Raw genomic sequence first — 20,336 nt, forward strand, 5'->3', positions numbered from 1 at the left:
TCTTTATGAGCTCTCTGAGCTCTGGAAGCAAATGGAGCTAATTGGTCTGACAAGGCTGAATTCAGAAACTAATGAGCTTCCTCTTGGGCAATGTATAAACAGATACATTGACCAAACACAAATTAATGGAATAGTAATCTGCACATCGGTTACTTTGCTTCTTATCTTTGGAGTGCAGACTCCAGATCTACTGTCCTGTGACACATCAGTTGTTTGAGAACACTGTCAGCAGGAGCCCCATTGGAAGGGGAAGAGAGAAGCTGCGTCTGCCTCCCAGTAGGGGAAGACACTTTTCTCCAATACAGCTCAAAGATGAGATGCTGATAGATGCATTCCTTCATTTCTAAGAATAATTCCAGTATTACAAATAGTTGAGACATTAAAAACAGTGATAGGTCCCCAAATACTCAATTGAGCGCCCCAGTAAAAATCTTCTCATATTTAAAGCATTTTATACGTTTAAATGACCTATTTACCTAGAAATGCACACATACTCTCACATGTGCACACACACTCTCGCAACTCACATGTACACATATGTGCATATACATGCATACACATATATACATTCTTTCTCACACATACTCACACACGCACATTTACATACATTTTTTGGTGCTGTCACTTTATTCTTTTAAGGCAAAATGTGCACGGCTCTTTAAGGAAAGAGAAAATGAGTGGGACAAGGATTCAAAGTCAATTGTCAGCTTGTAGACTCAGGCTAGGTAACAGGATCCTAACGCTGCTAACTCAGACTTGCAGAGAGCTGAAAATTCTCAGTATGTTGCAAAATTTTATGGATCCCAGAAAGACTTCCCAATGCCTCTCTCTGTCCCCTCTTGCTTCATTTCCCACTTCTGTATGACTCCAAGCTGAAACACTTATTTGAACCCACACACTTGCTTCTCCCAGCACCAGGGACGTCCAGATTAAGAGGCATGGCATTCTGATGCAGCTTGTGCTTGCCTTCTTTAAGGCTCTAGTTCTGTGGATTAGACGATGTGTTGGTGCTCCAGATAGGCTGTATTCATGGCCTCCACCCCAGGTGCTGTGCTTCTGTGCATCTACTTGGAAGTAATGTAGCCATGGATTCTGGGATCCATCCCTCCCCAAGTGAAAGCCTCCCTTCTGACCAGAAGCTGTTTCTCCTGACTGCTTCCTTGCATTTGATCACCTTGCTTACTTTGATGACCTCAGTTGGCCTTCCCTGGGAGTCTAGTTTGGATGCTCAGGAATCATTCTTCATCTGAATATTCTTACAACTTTGCCCTCTAGAAGCTACTGTCAAGATGTTTCAGGAATAAACTGGGAGATGAAACAATACAGCCAGGATTGCAAACTGCTTGGCAATTATATTTGGGTGCTTGCATATAAAAAACAATGGGACTTTCATTTTCCTGACCTTTCCCAGAGACCATCCTAGATTTTTTTTTAATTGTGCATAATGGTAAGTCAAGCCATGGCACCCTTGGAATAAGAGAGAAAGAACTAGTGACCAATACACTATCTATGCCATATCCTCCCTCCCTCCCTTCCTCCCTTCCTCCCTCTCTCTCTCTCTCTCTCTCTCTCTCTCCACCTATCTACCTTATTTCTATCATTAACACTTACCATCTACTATCATCTGTTATCTCCAATCATTTATGTCTATCATCTACCTACTATCTACAGTTTATCTACCTACTTGGCTATAATCTATCTATCTATCTATCTATCTATCTATCTATCTATCTATCTATCATCTATCTATCTATCTATCTATCTATCTATCTATCTATCTATCATCTATCTATCTATCTATCTATCTATCTATCTATCTATCTATCATCTATCTATCTATCATCTATCTATCTATCTATCTATCTGTCTATCATCTATCATCTATCTATCTATCTATCTATCATCTATCTATCTATCTATCTATCTATCTATCTATCATGATCATCTACCTTTCCAATTTTATATTTTTGAACAATGATATCAGCACAAATTACATATTAAGACATCAACATCAGTCTCAATAGGACAGAACAGCAGGAAGCATAGAAGTGATGGTGAATGAAGAAAAGGCATAAAGAAAAAGAAGTTTATTGCATTTTAGAAGATGAGAGCTGGAACGCTGTACAGCTTTGAAAGCTCTACTGCCTTTCTCATTGACACAGACCGACCCTCACAACCTACCCTTTGAGAAAACTAAGTGACATGTGTAAGAAAGGTACCAGGTAAAAAGATGCATATTAAATGTTCATTTGCTAGTGAAAATTGACATCAGGTATAATATTTCAGCTGATTTAATTGTCCTGTGTTTACTTCCCTATATTATTTCCTGCAGTGACATTTGTGTGCTTTAGAAAGTTGACAATAAAATAATTTTATTATGAAAAATAAAAGCAGGTGGAGTCCATCGCCATTTACTTCAGGTCTTATTTCTCAATTCCAGGTCTTACTTCACAGAGACTGAGAGAGTAAGGACTTTCTCACCTCAGCTGATATCTTGGGAAGGAGAACGGTTTCAGTTTGGGAGAATCCTGGGATGGTTTGTAGGTCTGGGAGGCCATAGTGGCTTAGGTAAGAAAAGGATCTGCTGTTCCTGGGCAGAACTGAGTGCAGCAGGTCAGGGGAGGAGCAAATGTGAAAGCTGCAAAGATTCTGAGCCCAGGCGGTGAGAGGCTGGACTGGAGGAGTCACTCATCTCCTTTCCAAAAGTCCTTTTCAATCCCACGTCCCGGAATTCCCATGGGAGTCGTTCTGATGACTTTCCAGGGATGCATATTTTAATTCTGTCTGAACTCTTGGTATCATCAGGAAAATGCCTTTGGATTCATGGTGAGGGTTAGCTATGCAGGCGCAGCCAAGGTGATGGCCAAGTTTCATGGTTAAGCCACCGTTCTAGAGAATGTGGATTGTGCAGGTTGGACAGACATGTGATTTGCTAATCGGAAAGCTTGCACGGAAGCTGGATCCAGAAATGAAATAACGATCTAGCCCAGAGTTTGTGTGAATAGTGGGGAAAGCATAGGGCTTTTACAGGGATGTAATAGGGGTTTGGGCGGGTGTTATTTAGATCCCAGGGGCCCAGGTATCTAATTTACCTCTGGCTTATACAGCCAAGAAAAGTGAGGGTCAGAGGGTTATCAGTTTGTGCTACAGCAAAGCTTTCTGCCATGGCAGAGGAGGGCAAAGTCTCACGTGGCAGAGGGAGTTTAAGTGAGTTCATGTTCATAGAGGGAAATAGCAGAGTGTTGGCTTTGAGTCAGTCCACACATTTTGGAAGGAATTAAAAATTTTAAATATAAGAACAAGTAATACTGTCTTATCACTGAAGCCAGGCATAGTGGTAATTCAGCAAGTTGAGGTAGGAAGATTGCCATGACTTTGAGGCCAGTCTTTGGTTGCATAGTAGAACCCTGTCTTGCCACTCCACCAAATAAAAAAAGAAAATTGTTACTTATATTTCAAAATATATAGACATCATCAATATGTTGCCTTAATAATATTTGTTACAAAAAATGAAAAACTTGGAACTAAAGATCAGACCAGGATCGCTTGCTGCACAGAGTTACTATTTTTCTTTCTTTGCCTATCTCAAGGAGCTCCTTAGAGTGTCTGTCTTTTATTGCTTCCTCAGATTTAAAGAGGCCAGGTAATTATTTTATAAAGCTCCTCAGTAGGGGTTTGTTCTCAGGAGCAGGCTGATGTCAGGTGTTTCAGTAATGGTTTTCAGTGTGCTTCTTGATATAGTACAGTCTTTTAAGTGTGGTGAGCACAAGTTCACAATCACAGTTATGACCACACCTGCCTCACAGTGATCTTACAAAATGAGGATGAGAGATATCGCTGGACATGCATTGTGCTTATCATTCACTTATTTCTGGACATTCACATACAAATGTCTATGTGACTAACAGAATTTCAGTGGACTCCAGTTGCTATAATTATTCAAACAGAAAGCAAGGCATTAGGAATGGAATCTAGAATAAGTTATTCTGGGCATTTATTTTTTATTTTTTCTTTCAATTTAGGAGGGGAACTCATAAATTTATAGCTAGGCAATGATAAAGAAAGTGGGGAGGCGAAGAAATGACTATTGTGGGTGCATCCAATGATGCTAGAACTCTAAAAGGATGTAGTAATTGAACCACTCAACAAGAGGACATTCCATTCTCAGCAGAGTGGCATATGGGTACACATAAAATCATATACTGTCTCATAAAACTCAATCAACGAGAAGCAGCACAAGATAATTTCCTACAGAAGGCGAGCACGCCACATTATTTAGATGAATAAAGTAAATATGATTTTGCTAGAGGACTGAAGGCCCGACAGCTTCTTTAAACAGATGTCTTTCATGCAGTAAAGCAGCCTCATTACTGAGGGTGTCGCTAGCTCTTGTGTCAACACGAGCCCAGTGGAAGCAGGCTGTTGCTGCTTTGAGTAAGTAGCTACCGTGGAGGACAGCATTCAACTGCATTTGTTAGGGGGTTGCATAAGGTTAGTGTGATCTAAGGTTTTCTGCATGTAGAACTTGAGACAGAATGCTACGAGTTTTCCATGTTTTGAAAAGCTAAGTGGTGACATCGGATTAGGTGAATTTACCAATCTACCCAAAAAATTAATAATAAGCTTTGCATATAAAGTTGAGTTTCTCTTCATTCAGTTGGTAGAATCTATCACTTTAAGTGTTCCTCATCTCCACAGGGCTTAACAAGGATGTAGTAATAAAATAATAATTAATGTTCTTCCCAAATTAGCAGATTTGCTATGATCAATGTGTAAGGAGTCATTGGTCCAACCCTTGGAACACATTACTCTAGCCAACCTTGGCCACTTCTGAACCACACCAAAACATTTGCTCTCCATGAATGACAGCCTCTGAGTCTTAGAACCACACTTCATTCTAACAGGGAGCACAGCAGGATGAAAAGCTGAGTTGTTTTAATACTGAATATACACATGCATGGGATTCAAACTATGATTTATGCTTAAGAACTGAACATGGACATATCAAGTCTAGGATAATGTCAATCAGGTGGCGACACAGGTAGAGAGTATCTGACTAAAGCCCCACTCACTAGCTTTTCTTTCCATCCAACTAGCATCCCTGAAGGAAAACTTACAGCAAACATTATTTCTCTGGTATGTCAGGGAACCTCCTGCCTCTAAGGTTGACTGGTACCCCAGTGATGCTCTTTGGTTCCCCTGTTCTTTAAAAAGTTTGACTTAGGCATGAGAGTCTGTCCTTTAAAATGTACTTGCATATATTTTGTTTTCAGCTGAATTAAATTTTATAGATGTAACTGGCTGCTTCCAATAGCTGTTTATTGAGACTCGAGGATAGTGATTAATCAAAGCATTAACATCATTGATGTCATCAGCCAGTGGTAATGGGGTTAAAGATACAATACCTGACTTCCTAGTAATATCATCTATTAAAAGGGAAGTGCTGTCTGCTGCTGAGATGTGACTGATTCTGTGGGACAAACAGAACAGGCTGAGATCTAGCCCCTCTCCCTTTCTCTATTAGTTCATCGATCATCCTAGGATTTCCTGTATATGGTCACTCTGCTGAACTTTCTGATATTAAATGCCTCCCTCTTTCTAGCTGTAGAATGCAAACGCCTCAGCTTGTGGTGGGAAACTGATGTGGGATTTCCCTCTGTATTCTGTGATTACTATTAATAAAGAAACTGCTTTGGACCTATAGCAAGGCAGAACTTAGACAGGTGTGGAAAACTAAACTGAATGCTGGGAGAAAGAAGGGCGAAGTCAGAGAGAAGCCATGTAGCCCCCGCTGGAGTCAGACGGAACTTTAGCTGGTAAGCCACAGCCATGTGGTAATACACAAATTAATAGAAATGGGTTAAATTAATATATAAGAGTCAGCCAATAAGAAGCTAGAGATAATGGGCCAAGCAGTGATTTAATTAATATGGTTTCTGTGTGGTTATTTTGGTTCTGAGTGGATGGGACAAACAAGTGGCCTCCCTCTTACAGGAAACTTCTCTTAAATTGGCCCTGGCCCACTTCTTTGAGCTCATCTCCCCATCCCTTAGCATCTAGTCAGAACAACTACTTACAAGTAGTTGCAAAAAGAGTACAGTCGTTTTAAGACCCCTGGGTACTTTCTTATATATCCTGTATCCTCATCTATAAATCTCCTTACTTAGTACTGACACTAAGACACTAAGCAAAGGCTTAAAAAGTGTATACTGGGACTTGATCTTTTCTCCATTTTTCAGAACTTTGCTTATACCCAAGGGATTGAACCATGGATTTTTTTTTTAATCTCAAAGTCTATGTTTCCATGGCCTACATCATCCCTGCTTATTGAATGTACTCAGTACACACTTACCACATGAACTGAATATTCTACCCTCTCTCCTGGTGTGACTACAGCCCTTGTTTACTTTGTTGCTAACTGATTCAATCCTCCCACAATCATTCAATGATTCCTTCCTTTTTTCCAGTTAACTGTCTGGGGTGATGTATTTATAGCTTCCACTGCTGGCTTCAAATTAGGACTCATGCCAAAGCTCCCTGAAGATGTAATCATCCAAAGTACCTCTCTGCTGGCACCTATCCTTCCTCTTCATGTCATCCTTCCTCTTTCTCCTATCCTTACTCCTCATGCCATTCTTCCTCTTCCTCCTATCCTTCCCCTTCATCTTATCCTTCTCACCACAAAGTGTGACTTCAAAGGATCACAGGTGGTTTCCCACTTTTATTCCATGTTTTAGGCTCTACCAGTTCTTTTTTTCTTTGTTTCCCTCACTAGTCTTGAATGATGGTGCATGGAAATGTAGTCATCAGGAAAAATAAAAGAAACAAAAAACAAGCTAGAGTTTATTTTTGGATGTCAACCATCTTCTTGTGTTTTAACTTCTACTACAATGAAGGATAATGACTGCTATCTGGTGAAGTTGTATTTTCCTTTACAGAAGCCAAGCACATGCTAAAGAAAGAAAGAAAGATAGTATTTGTGGATAATCTTCCCCCCCCTCTGTCACTCAGTTCTTAATTAACAACCAAGTCACAGAATGTTAGGCTATCAAGAGCAATCAATCAATTGGAAGTCATTTAACACAGGCACAAAGTAGGGCCATTAGTTGGCCATTTCTTGTATGCCCAGTTCTCTTTATTTTCTGTGAATGAGTGTTTATATGAGTGCTCACACACAGGAGGCTGGAGGTCAGCTTCAACTATCTTCCCCTATCACTCTCTACTTTATGTTTGGAGACAGAGTCTTTCACTGCTAGAATCCATCAAGTCAGCTAGACTGCCCATAGCTGAGCCCAGCAATCCGTCTGTCTCTGTTTACCAGGACTCCAGTTACAGGCATGTCCAACCACATCCAGCCTTTTCTACATGGTTGTGGGATCTGAACTTAGTCCTCATGCTTGTGTGGCAATTACTTTTCCCATCTAGCTTCCTTTACTGAAGCATCTTATGACACACCTGCCTGTTCCACAGAGAGCATCAAATGGCAATGTTAAGATTTTAGGTTTATCTCAGCATTTGTTTTGATATTTATTGAGTGCTTACTAAATGCACAGCACTGTGTTAGTTACTAATGGTGATTTCAGTGAGAATGATCCCAACAGGTTCCTATGCTTGGGTGTTTGTCCCCAGTTGGTGGAACAGTTTGAGAAGGATTGGGAGGTGTGGAGGCATGTAACTGGAGGTGGGCTTTGAAAGTATAAAAACTTAGACCATGCAAGCTGCTTTTTTTGTGTGCTTATAGTAAAAGACACGAGTTCCCAGCATCCTGCCCCAGCCACCATACCTCCTTGCCATAACAGTGATGAACTCTTATCTCCCTAGAACTGTTAGCTCAAATAAATTCTCCTTCTTATAAGTTGTTTTGGGTCATGATATTTTAGTGCAGTCATATAAAAAAATAATTAATACAGTTGCCAAGATAGATTACTGTGCTGTAGTTCATCAAAGGTAAGTCCAGCAGGCTGGTAGACTTCCTGACTATACGAGCAGTTTTGTTTAGGAAGCGAGAGTTCATGAACACTAGAGGGGTAAAACTGCACAACAAAGCAGACTGGAGGGCCCCACGTGAACGGATATGGTCAGCTCAATGAATTGAAGTGACTAGCAGCCTTTGAGGCCAGTCACCCGCAGGAATGTCACTTGGTCTAGTTTGCAGTCTCCTTCAACCTGAAAGAGCTCAGGTGTTCCAAAGCACAGCTGATAAGTAGAAGGACTCAGTGTTGACTTAAAGTGCTCCAAGTTACTTTCCTGCCACTGGCATGAAACACCATGACCAAAGTAACTTAGAAAAGAAAGCAGTTAATTGGGCTTACAGCTTCAGAGGGTGAGAGTCCATGATGGTGGAGTAAAGACATGGTAGCAAGAACAGCTGTGAGTTTACACCTGGATCCATAAGCAGGAGATGAGAGAACCCCGGAAGTGGTGAAGGTCTTGAAACTTTAAAGTATGACCCCTCCAAGTGACATATTTCCTCCATAAGGACACCCCTCCCAATCTTTCCCAAAGAGTTCCAGGGGGGTCTAAATATTCAAACATATGGGGGCCATTCTCATTCAAACCACCAGACTCAACTACGTAACTATGCACTAGTCATGGTAGCTCATGCCTGGAATCTCGGAAGGCCAAGGCAGGAGGGTTACCATGAGTTCGAGGCCACTCTGAAGTACCCTGGATTATATAGGGAACTCTTTTGTTAAAAGCAAAGCAAAACAAAAAAAAATGCAACAAAGGAAACAGAACAAAACATCCAAACAGAAACAAACAAATGAGAAACCCCAGCAAAATAAACCAGCAAACAGCAAACCAAACAGCATAAATAGCATATTTAATCTCCTTTTTCTCATGTGTAAAATGAAGGGCAAAGCCAATACTTTTCTAAAAGTCTCTTCGTTCCCCGACAGGCTGCGATACTATAATTGCAGTTATTATTTGTGAAAATGTAAATGACTCTGGATAAACCAGCTAGAATAATACAGACTCAATTAGTGAGGAATGTCACAATATTTTTGGAGGAGTAGCAATCTGCCAGTGGTGTGACAAGTGTTTAGACATCCTTGTTCAGAAGAGTCATCCCAACCATACCCAACCACTTTCTCCCTTCCTTCAGCACCATCCTTACGGAAGGAACCACTGGCATTTGGCAGCTCCCATTCCTTTTGACCATCCACAGCTGACCTTCCTTACGGAGGCTGCTGCTCAGAGTCCCGTGGGCCTGACAGTTTAGTGCTTAGCAAACTCTTCTTCTTTAGGTTCTACTCAGAGAATATGCCAGTCCCAGGTCAGAGAAGCTACCAGCCATCAGTTAGTGTATACGTGAAACTGTCATACAAATACCTCTACAGACAGGACAACATTGAGGTCCGCTGCACGTCAGAGAACTCTAGTTATCCCCAGTGTCAGCATTTATTTCCCGATACTCAATCTGAATGTTTCTGTAGAAGACAACTCTACGATGTTAATTGCACATCTTTCTCCAGAGCTATCCATCACATCCCAGCACTGCCCACAAATCATTATAAGCCTTCCCCAGGTCTCGCTCCAGTGCCCATCAGCAGTGTCCAAAATTTTGTCTCTCTTCAAGCCCCATCCTCTTTTCCCGTACTCTAAAGGTTGCCTTTGATTCCCTATCCTTTGAAATAATGACAGCTCCTAAGTGGATGTTTGTATTGGTTACTTTTCTTGTCACTATGTTAAAATATGTGACAGAAGCAGCCTAGGGGAGGAAGGGTTCGTTTTGGCTCAGGTTTCAGGAAATACAGCTCACTGGCAGCAGGGAGTCTCTGTCTGCCATGGTAGCAACACGAGGCAGCTCCTCTTCACATCATAGTGAATCAAGCTAGAATGGGTTAAAAATCCTCTAAGGTCCACCAGTGAACCATGTCCACTAGCTGGCACCATGCCCCAAGGGTCTCAGTCTCTCAAAACTGAGTCACCACCAAGGGACCAGGTGCTCAAAACACAAGTGTGTGGGGACGTTGCATATCCAAACCATGGCAATACCATTCCCATGTTCCCCTCTGCAGCTGTATTACATCATGCTTTAATCACAGACTTTTGGTGCATGTGTGTAAAGACCTCCATCTTGCTACTATTAATTCCTAAACTGGGAATGGTAGGAAAACAGAAGTATGCCAATGGCTCACTTGATGGTTGTCAATTGCTTAACAAATAGAACTTCACTGTCCCTTTCCTGCCTTCAATCCTTCAATCTCAAATTGAGTCCAGTTTCCTTTTGTGTGTATTCTGCCTTCTTTGTTTTTTTTTTTTTAAATGAAACTGAAAAATTTGATGAGAATGAATAACTTGGGCTTGAAGAAGTCTGGAAAAAAATGATTTGTAGTGGAATTAGAAGTGAATCTCGGAATGAGTGTAAGAAATACCATGCATTATAGTTTTTTGTAGACTAGAGCCTAACAGTTGTATATGACACGCTACCGAAATGACATACCTAACAAACACTGATCAGTAGAAGCAGTAAGGCAAGGGGAGGTCCCAGGGTCCTAATTTTCCCATTTTGCAAATCACTGAGTCTATACTCATTACAATTTGAAATATGTAATTAAATAATTAAGCATGTAATTAAATAGATATTTACATATTCTGTCTTTCAACATGTAATAACAAATTCATAAATCTTATATGCAGTATTTTTTTCTTAAATTCATGGAAATTTATTGGAAAATAAGCTCTATATAGCAAATTTATTTGAGCATAATCATTTTAGTTTCCTCTTATTCTCCTCTTTTGCTAGAGTCTATAATGATTAAATCAGTTGTTTTAAAACTGAAAGACAGTGTGTACAATGTGATTGCACTTCAGTAAGTGCTCATCTCTTTTTTCTCTCCATGGACTCGTACACAGATATCTGCGTTGGCATGACTGGTAATGGTCACCTCTGAGTAACAATACCTGAGAGAATGCTCTAAATGCTTCTTATTGGATTTCTTCTAGTTGGCATCTTTAGAGATAATTAAAGTTAGCAAAATAAATGGATGTTTATGGAGCTTAATGTCAACTTCAAAGTGATTAATGCGAAGAGGCCTGGATCTTGCCTTTTCTTTCTGTCCCTGTCAACCTACCATCAATATCTTGTGAAGTCCTGAGTTCCGTTTCACTCTGTGCCAGAGTTTGTGACATCGTTTCACGCACAATGTAAGGGCTCGCTTTATTGGGCTACACTCACCAGAAGATCTAAGCACACCACATTTCCCCAAACACTGGAGTCAAATTAGTTTCACCTGCTCATACACAACAGGGTAGCAGCATCAACTCAATCATGTTTTCTTGACTCCTTAGCCATTTGAGATCTTGTAAACCAATGATCAGGATTTATAATCGATACACTTCAAAAAGAAAGTCAAATATAACTCCCATTCTTGACTATCACATTATTTAGTTTGCAATAAAAATAAAAATGTGCAAGTGAAGGTTTTTTTTTTAATCCCTTTAAATGATGGATCTGGGTGCAAATGTGAGATGAAACAAGAGAAAAAATTTAAACCTTACTTGTTGTAAAGCCGGGCTTCTCTGAGAAGTTATCGCCGAATGTGTAATTATAGCAAACGCAATTGCAGCCTCATTCACCAGCACGTGGAACATGATTTACAGCTGTAGGACCCCCTGAACCACATCATTCATTAAGAAGCACCACCCTCTCTCCTGCTGTATTTGCTCGCTCATGCCTTAATCACACACTTTACTTTTTCTGTGCAAAGATGTCCTCCATTTCACGACTGTCAATTCCTTCGCTGGGAATCGTAGGGAAACAGAAGTGTGCCAATGGCTCACTTGATGATTGTCAATTGCCTTTACTTCCTGGCTGAACTTTTTCTTACAGACAAAAAGATCCTACAGGGGTAGTTTTTGGAACCGCACTTCTTCCAGCACATTCTTTTTGTGTTTATGGCCAAATTATCTTCTGTCCATGAGTCTCATCACTGAAGAAGTACGTATTAAGCATCTATTATGAGTAGCTTTATTGGCTGCAGTAGGCAGATGGAGCTTTGAAAGAATTTTATGTTTTTTTCTAGAAAAAAGCAAATGAATTTTTTTTAGAGAGTTCACTGATAGCATGAAATAACACAGGAGCTCTCAAAGGTTGGAAGGTTAATTTTTGTTGTGTTTTGTCTTGGTTTAGTTATAAGGTTAGAGACCGACTTTAGCAACACAGAAAGAGGATATTTATTGATAGCATATTAGCTTGGGTAATTCTGACTGCTCTAAAGAGATAAGCCCGCAGATCTCAGGCCCCTACTGTCACAGTTTATTTCTCACTGTGGAAAGTCTTCCGGGTCAGCAATCAGAAATCTGGACTCCTTTCATTTTGTGACTATGTTACTGTCACGATTTGGCTTTCAGAGTTGCTCTTCTCAACATCATACAGCCTCAGAAGAAAAAGAACGTGAAGAATCATTTGGTGGGAATTTTTCTTTTGGTGCATCAGGCATGGGCCAAGAATGCATTATTTCTGCCTATATGAGTCAGATTAGAAATGTTATGTGGTCAAAGTTGTCGATAATGCAGACTGAGAGATGTGTATTAACAGAAAATCAGGGAAAAGGGGGACATGAGTTTGGTGACTAAGGTTTCATCTGCTCCTACAGGTGACTTTATGGAGACTGAATCTCTAGTGGCTTGGATTAGCCTCATAGAAATGATTCTCTTCTCTAACACAACCAAGTCAAAAATCTGAGAAAGACAGAATGGCTACCTGCAACAATTACCATGGTCTATGATGAACCAACTAGGATCTGGGCCATTTCTTGGACTATTACTAATCCACAGATGGATTGTTATTGGCCTTGGGTCTATTACTTCTATGATCTATTGCAAGTCAGCACATGACTGCTTCCTTATGTAAAGGGGTGTTACTAGGCCACTGATCATTGCTACTACCAATGAAAGATATCTAAGTCTGTGCACACATCACTGTGCTCAGTTCCCACACACAGAACATTAGCTTTTTGCAAACATAACATTTTAATTATTTTAAAATGTTTTAGAATAATAAAAATTATATAATGAAATATGATCATATCTACCCTCTACTTCTCTTCTTACAGCTCTCTGAATATCCCCTGCAAGTCCCCTCTCATCATCATGGCATTTTTTTGTTTGTTTATGATAACCCACAAAATCCAGTTAGTACTGTTCATAAGTGTGTGGGGGGGGGGGGGGGCATCCATTGGCAAGCAAGAAACCAACCAGAGGCTACATCTTCAAAAAGAGTGATTCTCTCAATTTCAGAAACTATCAAAAGCTCCTTAACGAGGACCAAAGGTTTGGAGATCATCTACTTATCTACCATGAAATTTGGGCTGGCTTGATCTTTTATAGGTCTTAAACAAGAAATTACAACCATTCTGAGTTCCCGATTGTGAGAGCATTTCACAGCGCTTCTTCCCATCATTTAGGGCTAACATTCTTCCTACCTCCTCTTTCCTGCTATCCCCAGAGCCTTGATGAGGGTAGGGTTAAAGCAGATGTCCCATTTAGGGCTGAGCACTCAGTCTCTTTTTTTCAGCACTCTGACCAGTTCTGAATAAAGACGGAATAAAAGAGAGCATCCAAAGGGCAATGTATTGTGAGACATTTTACTCCAGCTATTCACCAGACAAAACAGTGCAACGACAATTGGAAGGTGATACGGCCACACTCTACCAGAATGGTTAAGAGCCAAGAGGAGTGAGATATCAAATGTGGGTGAGAGCGTGGAGTAACGAGTCCTCAGGCTCTGCTGGTGGGTACACAGCATTTCATAATTGCTTTCAGAGACTTTGTGGCTGCTCGTCCGTAGTAGGCAGACTTCTGAGAAATACCCCAAGACTTCTGTTTCCCACTGTGGATGTCCTTTATATTCTCCTACCTCAAATAAGACAACGTGGGGTCGGACCGTAAAGTAGGAGGATTTCTTTTCTGTAATTAAATTACGAAGTGTTTGAGGCAATAATCAAATACAGTTAGGCTGCCAAATCAGTTTTTCAGGGGAAAAAAAAATCAGAAGAGAAATTATCTTGGCGGATCTGACCTAATCAGGTTGACCTAAGAAACGGACAGGTCCTTTGCAGAAAGAAGATATTTGAACAGTTACGTCATCTGAAGGCCTGTGGAAGGCCAGTTGTGTGTCGGAGAAGGTGGCCTCTAGGTGCTGAGCCTTGCTCTAAACAGCAGTCAGTGAGGAACTGAAGATCCCAGGCCTACATCTGAAATCTGGGTGCACCTGGAGGCAGTTCATTCACTGTCACGATTCTGGGGGAGGACACTGCTGGCTGGTGTTGTGATTTTCATCTTTTGAGGACCTCCTAGCAAAGGACTCGGCTAAAACCTCCTGGATTCAATGCAGTTCTACAGGATGCATACTGTAGCGGTTTGTTACCTAGTGTTCCAGCTTCCTCTCTGTCGCTGTGATAAGCAGATCAAACACAGCTCAGGGAAAGAAATGGTTAATCTTGCCTACAATTCCAGGGCACTGCCCATCACTGATGGAAGTTAAGGAAGATGCCCAAGCAGGAATTGGAGCAGAACTCACCGAGAAACTCTGCTCCTGTGCTTACACTCAACAAGCAGCTGGCTCTCTTAAGTGACTTAGCAACAGCTTGTGGGATGGCACCTTCCACCATGGGCTGGGCCCTCCAGCATTCATCAACCACCAAGACAATTCCCTGCAGACTTGGCCAAAGGTCAATTTTATTTAGGCAGCTCTCCCATTTGAGACTCATTCTTTCCAGGTAACTCCTAAGTTTTTGTCAAACTGCTAGTAAAAAAACTCATCAGGACACAGAGTAATAATAATAAAAAAGACCAATACTACTTCCTAACCCCAAATGAATGCATGACTTATGGAAAACATCCTATTAATATCTGACAGAAAGGCACGTGTTTGTCTGGCCGAAGAGAAGCACTGCTACCTACTAGGATCTACTGGGAGCTGGTGTCAGGATCCCTGGTGTTTACCTAAATTCCAAATACTAGGTCCATTATATAAAATTGTGTCATATTTGCATGTAGCCAGCACACATACTTCTGCCAGTACTACAAATAATGTCTACTTACTTACACCACCTAATTCAGTGTAAATGCAATATAAACAATAAGCAAATTGTTTTGGGAAACATAGTAAGGTGAGAAGCATCTTCTCAGGACAGACGTCCCTTTGGTTTTAAAATATTTCCACCCATCTCTGGTTGAGTCTGCAGATAGGAAGCTGCCTGAGTAGGGAGTTCCTGTTGGACTTGGTATCCCCCAAACCAGTGCTTATGTTTGCCTAAACTCAGAAGTACCCAATGAAGCAGTGGGGGAGGGCTTAGGGTTTCTGATAGTAATTATTTCTTGATTTCAGTGCTCAATTACAAGTGTGCTCATTTCATGGCAATATTAAATTATATTCTCTCATAAGTTAAATTATATAGTCATAAAGTACAATGATCCAAAATTTATTTTTATTACCTGCCCGCGCAATTATTAGTAGCTTGATTTTAGAATTGAAAAATAGTCTTAAACATATAAAAATGGTCATGCAGTGTTACCTGGGCAAGCACCCCAGGGTTAGTCCTCCATGGGTAAAACCTCAAACACATTACAATAAAACAAAAGTGCCTAAAAATGTTTAAACTCTTAAAAACACTTGGCTCTTTCCTTATTTTGCCCAATATATTTCTACCCCCCACCACTGGCTGAAACTGTTTGATACAGAATGTTATTACTTTGATGAATAATTTTAATTTTCCATTTCAAAATAATCAAGAACACCCAGTTTTCTGAGATGTGGAGGCGTTGTTTGCAGGCAGCTTGGTCACTACCTCATTCTTCAGGCATAGCACCTCAGATGGACATGCCCCGGGGTGAGGACCAGGTCAAAATAAAGCAGAAAGAAATTCAACATGAATTTTATCCGATTTATTGGAGGGAATATATGTATTTTCTGATGGTAATCTAGCGTTGAAATCATTAAATCACGAACAAAACCTTTACCAGGCTTTCATGCCCAGCACAACCCGTAGCACCAGGGGTAGAAAAGGGCAGGCTATTCAAGTTTTTATCTTCTGGAGAAGTATACAGATGTGCACAGTAGTCAATGACACATGTTCAAATATCAACAAAAAACAAATGGCAATTATAGCAAAGGAAGGAAATAGAAGGGATTTTTTTCGTATTTTCAAAATGGTACCTCCAAAGCAAAGTTCTTGACAGTCGGGGCTTCCTGGAGGTAGCTTTTGGACAAGTGAAATTGGATTAGTATTTGGATTATTCCTTTTGCCAACATTAGGTAGTTACTTAATAACTTAGAACTTTGAATTTCATCTGAGAACTAATGTTGATGCTGATATTTCTATTCCTTTTGCAAGGTTAGGATGGGATAACCTGTAACACAGAAGGCTACCCTTTCTGCATTGCTGCCTCTTCCTATGTATGAATAACTAACTACTGAGAATCTTTCATACCTAATATTGAACATGAGAAAGTTGGGGGGGGGAGGCTGCTAAAGCTTAGAGCAATCACAGAGAAGGATGTCTTGGGATTTAAAATCCAAGACAAATGACAAAATTTGGGACAAGCACAGAACAATGCAATGAGACCAAGAGAGAACAGTGCCTGGGAAACAGGAATAAACCAGGCTAATTACTTCTCTAAGGGCTCTGGAGCACAGCAGTGTGCTGGTTAAGGTGAGGAAGTTAGGGATACAGATGATGTCAGCTCTGAATACTTAACTGCCCAGTGGAAAAACAAACTGCCTAACTTTCATTTATTTACATGAGACACTGAGGATGGGACAGAGGGCACTAGATGCCCCTGTCTTGTGGACATTTGGGAAAGGAAACGCTCTTTATGGCTGTGGCATCTGTTGAGATATAGGTCCAAGTCTTGATGGATCAATAGCACATGGATCCAAAGGAGGAGAAAAGAGCTCATTGGGGGCAGGCACTACACCATGAAGCTTTTTCAGGCAGAGGAACCTTGTCATACAGTGGCTAGTCCTTGAATATGCATCAGGGCAAAAGTCTCAGGATTTGGTTAGGAGATACTGTCTGAGAAAATAAGGAAAAATAATGAAAGAGACAGTAAAACGAAAGCCTGTTTATCACAGATGAAAATTTCAGCTTTATATCACAATACAAAAATCAGTGGAATCTGCTCCGAGAAAGAATGGAGAGACATAAGTCAACCCCCAAATACCTGTGTTCTTTGGTTCAAAGTCTATCCAAAATGTTGATAAGCAACGAGATTATCTCTATACCTTGCCTGCTGTCAACTTCACCATCACAACCATTAAATTCTCCTTGAGTTATTCATTCACATCAGAAAAAAAAAATCAACTATATGGAACATTGAAGAGATGAGCCGTTGTCAGACTTAGCTATACCTACATTTAAGTTTTTAGCATCAGACCCTAAAGATGTGTTTTCAAAGGGAAGGAAAGGAGATGGGAAAGGACTGCAACAGGATCTACCTTCCCTGGGAGAAGGAGCTGGCACAGAAGGCACCCACAAGCAGAACTGCATGGGTACTGAAGTAGTAGGAATCTTGCTGCCTCATCCCTCCCTAGCATACCCCAGACCCACAAATCCTGTTAACACTCAGCAAGGGTCTTCTAACACCCAGCGGGCTGGAGAGAGAACTCAGAATTAAGGGTGCATACAGTTCCTAGGACCCACATGGAACAGTTCACAACGTCTGTAACTCCAGCTCTAGGGGTATCTGATGCCTCTGGCCTCTGCTAGCCTGCACACACGCACGCACACACAATTGATAACAAAATAATTTTTTTTTCAAAAAGGAAAGTATGCAAGGACTGTGACATACGAAAGTTCTCACTGTCAGCTATCAGCTAACCATAATCACTCATATCCAACGGTGCTAAGACCCTGGGTCCTACCATTTTTTCTGGAGGGAAGGGGTGAGGTGGGGAGGGTCCACTTGTTCTAGGACTAGGTGTTTTTAGAAACAGCCTCCATGGGCCCTAGTTAGAGAGGCCAGCAGACTGCTCCATCAGCAGGGGTCTGGTCTCCCCGGTTTCACCCACACTTCTTTGGAGCAACTAGTTCTCTGTGTGGTAGACCCGCCCGCGCGCCACCCGCAGACCCGCGCCTCCTCCAGGACCTCTGTGAAACTCGCTGCCAAAACCCAGCTGTGGTGAAGAACGCGCTGCTGCGCTGGTAAGTGGAGGCGGGAGAGTCCTGCGCTCCTGAAGGAGTTTTCCTGGTGGCTGGGAGACCGGTGAGAGGCATAGGAAGTGCGGACAGAGGAGACCAGCCTGTGCCGCCCATCCAAGAGAACCCGCTGCTCTCTCGATCCTGTTCCCTTGTCAGAGTGGGAGGGAGGGGATGGGGCCTAAAATCCCATTGGCGTCCTCCCGGTCCATGGGTACCAAGCTTTATATTTTGACCTTCCGATCCCCTCCCTCTGACTTCTCACATCCCAGCTTCTGCTCCACCCTGGCAGTGCCGGGTCCCCTAAGGACACTACAGATCTCGGACACAGATATTTCGCAGGAAAAACAAGAGGGTCACGCTTGCCCCCCTCCCCGCCAAGCTCATTTTTCTCCTCTGTTCCCCCTAGAACATGTATCCTAACTTCTCCAGAGGTGGCCAGCTGCATCCGAAGCCCGAAAACCTATCCAAGTGCCCGAACAGTTCAACTTGGACAACTTCTTAGAATGGGGATCCCCGTGCTATCTGGGGAAAGCCATGCTGGCTGCCCACATATCAGGAGAGGACACCTCGACTTCTCCGTGGGGAATCCCCCTCAGAATCCATTTCTTTTGGCGGCGTGGTGTCCTACAGCAGCGAATCAAGAACTCTGCAAACAGGAGTGCGCTTTGAGGGTGGGAGGTCGTGGGCGGGGGCCAGAGCGCAGAAGTTCTGCACTGGTTTTGGACAGAGAATCCGGTCCATGTTTTCAAGTCAGAAAGCTCTTGTCCGCTGGGAAAAAGCTAGGACTAAAGTCGTTGGGAGGGAAGTCCTCTAGGCGTGGGTCGGAAAACTGGGGTGAACTGCAACGCTCAATCTTTGAGCCATGTCGGTGGGAAACTATTCTTCCTCCGGGGTGTGGGGGCGGGGAGACTTCCCTGGCAAAGCAGTCGACGTCAAGCCTAGCTGCTCTGGACTCTATCCCTCTGTCCCCAGGCAGCCTGGAGAACTTGGTACCTCGGACAGCAGCCCGGGCGCACAGCATCCTATGCAAGGTGCGGTCCTATTTTCCTCCCACCAAGTCAAACACCAACAAATTATTTCGCTGACCTTTCTAATACAGATGAAGGGCATTTTAATTACATAACCCATGAAAGATCACCGGAGGCAATGTCGTGTTTGAGAGCCGATGGCAGAATAGCTGCATAGCATGAAAAAAGACAGAAAACTTGCAAATCTGCAACGAGATTGCGCAAGGCTGTCCCTCCTCTGGAAACAACATGTGAAATGCATGGGAGATATCTTACCTTTCGGACTCCAAAGCCGTGGTCTGCTGCAACTTGGCGAGCCTCTTCCTCTCCGTCTTTATGCAACTCCACAAGAAAATGATTCGTGAAGACCGGTCTCTCGGCAGACGCAAAAACCATGACACAGAAGAGGAGCCCGGCCGCCTTCCACTGGGATCCACAACCGCCCTCCATCCTTCTTTGGGAGTGAAAAGTGGGGCTGCGAAGCGCGCAGGCGGGTGGAGCAAGGGGACGAGGAGGGAAGATGCAAATAAAAAATAGGTATGTAGTTTTTGTTTCTGTTTTTCTTTTTAAAAATCTTTTTATAGAAAAAGAGTCAAAAGAGAAGCTTGGCAAGCAGCAAATCTGTGCGCTGTCCACCAGCAGCTGGCTGCCAGGGAAGCCGAGGAGTCGCGCAGCCGGGCTGGCTGGCAGGGGTGCGAATGTGCGGAGCTATGTGTACCCGAGAGAAAGAGCTAGTGTATGTCTGTGCTTGATGCTAAATCTGCATTTTCAGCTCCTCCTCGGCTCCAATTCCACAGGGCTGGAGGCGAGCGCCAGCCCGAGTGACGTGCGCCCGCCAGCGGCCAATAGAGGCTAGAGGAACTGTGGGCCCCGCCCCGGGCCGCCCCGAGCCCGCCCCCGCCCGCCTCAACCCTCCCCCGCCCAGCTGGCTGCCCGGGTCCCCGGGGGCGCCGCTTGTCCGCGCCCCCGCCAGCCCCAGAGCGCTTTTGCTTCGCCCGGCCGCCGCGCGCCTAGGAAAATCCCCCCGCTGCCACCCGCAGCCGGCGCCCGGTGATGTCATTGTTTGTGGAAATCTGCACAGCTCCGGGAAAGGAATTACGGTGCGAGCGGCTGTCAGAAGCCCCGAGGGGAACAGGGGCCCCGGCCGCTCCCTGTTGCTCTTCCTACTAGTCTTCAGCTG

General features: G+C 42.7%; 1 protein-coding gene across 2 annotated transcripts in view; it reads right to left on the bottom strand.

The window, feature by feature from the left end:
• Pcsk2 (proprotein convertase subtilisin/kexin type 2) overlaps positions 1-19,606 on the bottom strand; it is a 228,872-nt gene extending 209,266 nt beyond the window's left edge. For both annotated transcript variants that reach the window (XM_038331506.1, XM_038331505.1), the window contains exon 1: positions 19,433-19,606. In XM_038331506.1, coding sequence (XP_038187434.1) covers positions 19,433-19,606 — 174 coding nt within the window. The remainder of the gene's footprint in view (positions 1-19,432) is intronic.
• Between the last annotated feature and the right edge of the window lie 730 nt (positions 19,607-20,336).

The sequence above is a fragment of the Arvicola amphibius genome, chromosome 5, assembly GCF_903992535.2.
Source record: "Arvicola amphibius chromosome 5, mArvAmp1.2, whole genome shotgun sequence".
In the NCBI taxonomy this organism is placed as follows: domain Eukaryota; kingdom Metazoa; phylum Chordata; class Mammalia; order Rodentia; family Cricetidae; genus Arvicola; species Arvicola amphibius.